This window comes from Petaurus breviceps, unplaced genomic scaffold (assembly GCF_028583685.1).
Source record: "Petaurus breviceps papuanus isolate PSGF00001 unplaced genomic scaffold, PetGlider_PUasm1.0 175, whole genome shotgun sequence".
Lineage (NCBI taxonomy): Eukaryota > Metazoa > Chordata > Mammalia > Diprotodontia > Petauridae > Petaurus > Petaurus breviceps.
In genome coordinates this window covers 58,987,101-58,995,149 of record NW_027185764.1, presented here as the reverse complement: position 1 = coordinate 58,995,149, position 8,049 = coordinate 58,987,101, and the positions used below count along the sequence as shown (strand labels likewise).

At 43.8% G+C, this 8,049-nt stretch overlaps 1 protein-coding gene across 7 annotated transcripts in view; it reads left to right on the top strand.

Annotated features, from left to right (window-relative positions):
* The first annotated feature begins 1,296 nt into the window (after nucleotides 1-1,296).
* The window catches only part of FAM169A (family with sequence similarity 169 member A), a 65,320-nt gene continuing 58,567 nt past the window's right edge, over nucleotides 1,297-8,049 (top strand). The window contains exon 1 of one of the 7 annotated variants that reach the window (XM_069085181.1): nucleotides 1,297-1,393. Coding sequence is in view for 1 of the 7 variants with exons in the window: in XM_069085175.1 (XP_068941276.1) it covers nucleotides 3,404-3,415 (12 nt within the window). In the remaining 6 variants the exon portion in view is untranslated. The other 6 variants (XM_069085176.1, XM_069085177.1, XM_069085178.1 and 3 more) reach the window with 6 other exon arrangements.

Here is an 8,049-nt window from a genome sequence, read left to right as displayed (position 1 = left end):
GAGATATGGGTGCACAGAGACAGGGTCATTCAATCTGAGCCTCAAATACTGAAGTCAGAACTAGTTGGTCCATTATACCATCGTTCCTTTTTAAAAAAAAATGATAAATATTAAATAGTAGTTCAAAAAATTGCTATTGACTTTATTAGTGGGTAGTGTCTTGACAAAGAAAAGTTTAAAATGGTACATTTGGGAGATTTGTTTCTAAATTTAAAAGTTGTACAGTGCATGTACACACAGAAATATGTTACAAAATACAAAACTCGGAAAGCTCGATTAATATAAATAATGCAACAAATTTTTTTTAATACTTAACATGTTACTGGAGTCACTGAAAAATATTCAAAGAAAGAAAATTTTGACCTTTGAAATAGAATCCTAAATTCTTTCCAGTTTAGGATAAAGAATTTATTTCCAAAATGACTGAAAATTTGGGAGGCTCTTCAATGCCTGTGTCTACCTGAATTCAAGAGAAAACAGCCAAAATAGCACAATTGAGGTCTTTGATCAGGGCCAGAGACTGCAGCTTGGGGTGTTACACGGCAAGTGCTTGGGTACCCAAGGAGGCACTGGAAACAGGGCTCCTATAGGGTACTAAGAGGGAGGGGGGGATGGCCGACCTGCGGGTGGGAGAGGTTAGGCAGAGGGAAAGTGGCTGCAGGTGGTAGTGGGGGGGGGGGGGCGTGAACCTTCTGCGGTTTCAGCAGGTAAGTTGTTTTGCATAACTACTGAAAGTTCCAGGAGAAAGCAGGAGAATCCCGGGGCGGAGAGTTTAGGAGATTCACAAAATAGTCAAAGGCTGAGAGTGATAACATCTGGTTAGCCTTAGGCAATTCATGGGTAAGGGAATTGCCACTGAGCCTGACACGAGGTTGTTAATTTTCTGTAGGCATTTTACATATGAATAAATTTTTAAAAATAAAATTTAAGTATGACATTGTACACATCTTGATTTTTCAAAAAAACCTACGTTACCTGAAAAATCATGGTTACTGTCTTCTTCTTCATTATTATTGCCTGAAGAGCATTTCTTAAAAGGTCTTCTTTTCAAGAGTAAAATTTAGAAGACAATGGTCCCCTGCTCTCGGAAGAGAACTAGGGGCCTTTTCCGAGGTAAGGTCTGTTTGAAAGTCACCAAAAAAAAAAAAAATGAAATAAAGGGCTATGGGGGTTTCTTTGAAGTGAAAGAATTCTCAGCCTTCTTTAACACAAATGTAGCCCAAGATCTCTCTTCCTCTTTGCATTCGAGGTGAAAGTTGGATTTGCTCCTCCCATTCTGATTAAAATTGTGGGTCTTCCTGTACGATTTGTGTCTTCCCTTAATCCCACTGGCGAAGATAGAAAGGATTCTCCCCATCCAGAGATTGAGGCTGGGGACAGCGCAGCAGGCAAGGTTGGGCAATTCCTGAGTAGACATTTCACTGCCGGAGGAGTTGATTATGACACAGCAGTTAGGATCTGGGAGACCTGGGAGGGAGGTGTGGAGCGAAGCATCAGAAGAAGGAAGGGATGGACAATCTAGACATTTTGACCTTAAAGGAAGAATATGCAAATTAAGCATTATGTTCATATCTATTATTGCGCAGCAGGAGCAAGAAGGGATGGACATCCTAGACGTGTTGACATTAAAACGAACAATACGCAAATCAGGCATAACATCCAATGCTATATATTCGTATCTATTTCTGCGCCGACGCCTTGGTCATTTTCCCCCCTTCAGGCTGCAGCCGAGAGCTAGGGGTGAAGAGGGAGTGGGGAATGGGAGTTACACAGGTCCTGGCATAGACTGCTACTCCTGGAAGCGAGGGGGACAGTTAGTGATGGTGAAGTCTCTCCCATAGCAGTTTTCCCTTCCTCCCAGTCAGTGGCTCCCACTGGCGGGTTCATGCGTGGGGGTTGGGAGCGTATCTGCGACTGCCATCCCCTCGTGACCATGACCGTGACCGCGGTGGGGGGGATTAGGGGATTAAAGAGATGGAAGGCGATGGTGGGGTTGGTGGCTCTGGTGGTGGGGTGGGGGAGAGATACGACTTTAAAGGCTGGGGGCGTTGCAGCGTGTGCGTCAGTGGCTGGCGGAGGGGGCGAGCGGTGGGCACAAGCTGCCTGACAGACAGACTGCCGGCCGGCCTGAGTGATAGACAGACAGACCGTGGAACTGAGTCAGCTGGGGAGTTAGGGGCGGGCGCAGTTGTGGGCGCAGCACGCGAGTAGGACGAGGGGCAGGCGCAGAACTGGGCCCTGGGCGCAGTGAAGCCCTGAGCCTCGGCGTCCCAGCCGCCGCCTCCCCCGCGGCGGAGGAGGAGGAAGGGACTGCCGAGGAACAGTGATCGCCGCTGGCCTGGGGCGCGCCTGCCCGCAGCCGCCGCCGCTGCAGCAGCAGCGCAGCCGCCCCTCGCTCCATTCATTCTACGAGGCTCCGCCTCCTCCCTGGCTCCTCTCCTGTGCGTCCGGAGGGCGCGCCCAGCCGAGGTAAGTGAGACTCGGGGTGGCTTCCTTCCCTGGGCCCGCAGCCCCTCCAACCCCCCCACCCCACACACACATACCTTCTCCTGGCCTCGTCCTTAGCTAGGCACTCCCGTCCCAGGGAAACGCTCTCCACGCCCCGGGTGCGGCAAGCAGGCTGTCAAGGCCGAGCTCCGGGAGACAGCCCTGGCGTGGGAGGTGAGGGGCAGCCTTGCGTCCGTCCCCAGGTGCGCCCAGCTTCGTGGAAGCTCCACCATTTTGTGTGAGGGAATTTCTCCTCCATCCCACTCCTCTGGCCTCTAGCTGGGTCTCTGCAGCTAATTACCCTCTCATGCATCCTTTCTCCCTCCCCCCTCCCCCACCTCGGCTTGGTGTTGGGGTGAACATACTGTACCCTTCAAGTCTCAGTCCTTTGGGGATATAGGACTGGCCATGTGGTCCTTTAGGCTGCTTACCCCATCAGTCACCTTTAAATAGTCTTGACTAGTCATCCAGAGGTTCTTTGGGATTCGTGAACTTGTTTTTAAAAATATATTGATGTATCTCTCGGTATGATTGGCTTCCTTTGTAACTCTATGCATTTTATTTTATGTGTTTAAAAACATTCTGAGAAAGGGGTCCATTACCTTCACTATACTTTGGAAAGGGACCAAGAATCCTTGGATTAGTGGAAGGGAACTTGGGATCCAAAGCATCGATTTTCCTCCTTCAGGTTGTGACTTCTTGATCATGCTTGTTTTTTTTTTTTTCCGTGTGTGTGTGCGTGTGCGCGTGTGTGTGTCCGTCCCTCCCTGACCCCAGTACTGAGCGCAGTGCTTGGCACGTAGTAAACGTTTCATGAGTGCTGGTTGCCTGCTTCTTTACAATCTTATGACTTATCAGGATCATCCTGTTTCTCAGGAAGGCAGTATATAGAGCCTTGAGTTCTCTAGATGGTTTTATGGATGAACTTGTGAGTTGGGGTCATATTTCTTACTATTTCTGCCAGTGGGAAGAAAAGATTAAGTAGTCCTTCCTCAACTCAGCTAAAGCAGTCAGAATACAGGAAACAGATGTAAATTGTCTTTTCTCTTCCATTCTCCCTATCTTCCCCTTCCTCCTACTCCCCTCAGCCTCCCCAAGACTTTGATCTTCTTAAAAATAGAATTAAATGAATGTAAATCTGGGTTGGTGGGGTTTGGAGGTGTGGTTTTTATTTCTTCAAAGAGGAGAGAGGGATTAGAATTAAAATTAACTGGTCCACATTTAGGGACCTTTTCAAGGAAAAGTTTGTGTATGTTTTGCTTGGTTCCAGAAAATTTCGCAGTTCATATTTTAATGTATTGTTTATGTGCTTGTCTTAAATTTATTGGGCTACGAAGGAGATGGTAAATTATTGTTTATTTGGGCCACAATTTGGATTATATCTGGTAATGTAGAATTGGAATTGTGTGCAGAATTTAAATTCTTGAATGTTGATTAGTGGCTATTGCATAATGCAATATGCAATACATTGTGTGTATTGCATACACCTTGTGTAGGTTAGTTTTATGAAGATTCGCCAAAATGAGTCTGTTTCAGGCACTTAGTTTCTGTTATTTTACCTTATAAAGATTCATGGTTGACCTTTGTAAGTGACAGATGTCTTGGTTTTTTCTTCTGTAGTATTTACATGAGGGAGGAGTCTTTACCGATAGGGCAGAACCTACGGAGATATGTTTTGTTTTGGTTTTAATGGTTGGGGGAAGTGAGAGGAGTTGGGGAAAATTCCATTGTGATCTCTTCCAAATACAAAGTGAATGTGCTACAATTCGCTGATGAAAATTTGTAGCTTTATTATTAGAAGCTGCTATCTTATAAGCAACCCAGGAAATAATAAATAAGCTATGAGTGACCACATTGACCTTTCAGAGGGACAGTTCTAATAGTTCATGAGTTGTGGGTTCCTTAGAGGTTTTTATATTTTCCAAGTTCTTACAAATGGTGTCCTTTCCCAGATAAAAACTGAATAATAATATAAATTTGAAGTAGGAATATATAAAATTATACTTAGCACATCTAAAAAGGACAACTGATTCTTTCCCCCAAACCTGCCCCTCTTCCCAATTTTGCTATAATTTCCTCATGAGATCACCATCATCCCAGATCCTAACCACAGAGTCAGACATCCTTGACTTCTTCCTCTGCTTCATCCTTCCCTCCCCCCATTTCCAAGTTGCCAAGTCTTGTTGATTAATATTAGCTCTTAAACATCTCCTATCTAATATCATACTAAGTCAGTCCCTCATCCCTTCTCTAGCATGGATTCTTGTAATAATGCTCTCATTTATCACCTGCTTCCAATCTCCCATTTTTCTTAAATTAAGTAAATTAAATTAAGTAATTTTTTCTAAGTTACAGGTCTGATATCCCCTGATCAAATAACCTTCCATGGCTCCCTGTCTAGTTAAAAAGCACAGATTCTTTAGCCTGAGCTTATGCCCCTGCCACCACAGTCTGGTTTCAGCCTACTTTTCAAGCCAAATTTCTCATTAGTCTCTCTTCATATCTAGTATATTATAGACAGACTGGACTAATAGCTGTCCATTTCCTCCCTTGGTTCATTTGTCTCTTGTCTGGAATGCACTTCCTCCTCCTCTCAGTTTCTCAGAATCCTTATATTCCTTTAAAAAAATTTTTTTTTGCTTTTTTTTAAGGGGGAAGGTAGAACAATTGGGGTTAAGTGACTTGCCCAAGGTCACACGGCTAGTTTTTTGTGTTGTGTCTGAGGTCACATTTGAACTCAGGTTCTCCTGACTCCAGGGCCGGTGCTGTATTCACTGGTCTTATCTTCCTTTTAGATAATCTCCGTTACTGCCTCCTCTGATTCTTTGCCTCATTTCTTACCTAGCTTTAATCACTGAATGGGCATTGCCATAGTCAAACTGAGACCTGGGAAAGACCTTAGCTTAAGAAGACCAAGGTCTTAATTTGAGCCATTTACACTCCTGATCTTGCCACTGGATGCAAAAGGCTCCAGAGGAAAGAGTGAGTCTAGTGACTTTGCAAGGTCCTCCCTCTCTTCAATCCAATTCACTTGTCATAGCATCACCTCCCTGATATCATGGTCCTCTTCAAAAAGGAAGAATAAACAACTCCTAGAGAAGTTGTTAATGTTTTCCTCAAATTTTCTTTTGTATTTCCCTCCTGTTATATACCTCCATACCATAGAATAGAAACTATTGGAAGGCAAAAAAATCACTGACCTACTACCTTCTGCTTTGTAGGTATTTAATAAATACTTGTTGCTTGTTGAAATGCGTGTACATTTATAAAATACCTGTTTGTTGGGCATTATACTAGGAATAAAGACAAAAAATCAAACAGCCCCTGGAATTTCTTAAAGAAATTAAATTTTACTGGGAGAAAACACAACTTATGAATCGATGTTGGAAAGGGGAGGGGGCTATCACTAATATCTGATCCATCAGGAATGGTTTCCTGTATGAGAAGATACTTGAGCTGAGCCTTGAAGGAGCTGGAGAGAGCATTCCATGCCTCCTCAAGGACAGGCTGTGCAGAGGCAGGGGCAGTTTGCCTAAATCCCTTAAGTATGTGAGTGTGGGAGTAATGTGAATTCAGTCTAGAAAGATACGTTGAAGCCAGATTGTGAGGGGCTGCAAATGCCAGAGGTAGAACTTTGTATTTTTTTTCATAAAGGTAATAAGGAGACATTGGAGTTCCTTGAGCAAGGAAGTAACATGGGCAGATCTGTGCTTTAAGAATATCAGTTTGGCAGCTTTGTGGAAAATGATTATAGAGAGAAGAGAATGAAAGCAAACCAATTAGCAGGCTATTGAAATAGTTATAATCCAGAGAAGAGGTGAGGAGAGGTTCTTAAGTGAGGTGGTATCAAAGAGAGAAGAGGCTGAATTCGAGAGATGTTGTGGAGATAGAATCAGCTCTTGGCAACTGATTGGATGTGGGGAGCAAAGGAGAGGAAAGAGTTGAGGATGCCTCCAAATCCTTCTCTGAAGGAGAGGAGCTGGAAGAATGCTGGTATCTTGAAAGAAATAGGGAAGTTAGGAAGAGGAGTAGGTTTTAGGGGAGAGTAACTTCTTTATTTTGGAAAATGTTGGAATGTCAGTGGGACATCCAGTTGGAAACTTTCAGAAGTCAGTTGATGGTGTGGGACTGGAGTTTTTGGGAGATGAAAGATATGTCGATTTAAGAATCATTTGTTTAGATGTAGCCTTCCTAGAGGCAGCTAGGTGGTGAAGTAGATAGAGCACTGTGCCTGGGAATCTGGAAGACTTGATTTCAAATCTAGCCTCCTCATATACTACTGCTACAGACACACAATAGCTGTGTGACCTTGGACAAGTCACTTAACCTGTGTTTGCCTCAGTTTCCTCAACTGTAAAATGGGGATAATAATAATACCCAGGGTTACTGTGAGGATCAAATGAGATAATATTTGTAAAGTGCTTAGCACAGTGCACAGCACACAGTAGGTCCTATATAATAAGAGAGAGTAGTATCACAAAAAACTCAGGGAGTGTCCAGGAGGAAGGAAGGAGTGGTCTGCAATGTCAGAGAGACTGAGAAGGGAAAAGATCTTTGGCTTGGAGTAGAACATTGGCATTCAAAGCCAGAATGATAGGGGTTGAGAAGTGTGGATTGAGCAAAAATAGAACCAGTGAATGTAGACAGGTTTTTTTTCCTCTAGGGATCAGAGGTAGGCAGAAAACAATGAGAGAATGTTAAGGTCAAGTGAAGGGTTTTTTGATTTTTTTTTTTTTTACCAGGGGGGATATCTGGGCATGTTTATAGACAGCAGAGAAAGAGTTAGTGGACTAAAAGAGATTGAAGATTAGAGAGGGGATGATCTAGGGGATAAGCTCCTAGAGGAGATGAGAAGGAAGGAATGGTGGAACCAAAGGTAAAAGTAGACATGTTAGCCTTGGCAAAGAGAAGGACCACCTCTTTGTCAGAAGCTGGAACAAAGGAGCAGGAATTTGGGATGTTATTGGGGAGATATAAAATGTAAAATTTGGAAGAAGAGGGAACTCGTGGATGCACTTTATTTTCTCTGTACAGATGAGGTCATGCTTTGTGCTGGGAGGAACAAGGGAGCTGGTGATGTGTAGGTCCATAGCTTGAGGAGAGCAGATTTTGAACATCTGTGGAGAGTACAACAGGAGTCATTTAGGGAAGAGTAAGAAGAATTTCTGGATAGCAGTGAAGGTCCATTTGAAATAAGGCGATGTAATGAGCACAGTTGTGTGACTTCTTCCAGAGATGGCTGGCATCTCATATGTAGGAGTGGGAAGTCATCTGTTAGGAATAGTTTAGGATTGTGATGTGGAAAGGGATGAGTAGTGGTGAATAGGACAAGGGGGCAAGAGACACAAGAGTAGAGGACTGCATAAAGTTGAGCTACTTATATGTAACCCTGAGATTTCTTGAAATAATCCCATCATAGTCACATCACACATAGTCAACCCACACCTGCGCGCTCTGTCTATGTTCATTGGGTTGTTGTCCATACCTCTCAAAGAGGACCCAAATGACATCAGTATGTCAAGGTCAAGGTGTCCAGCTGTGGCTGATCAGACTAGTGCAAGC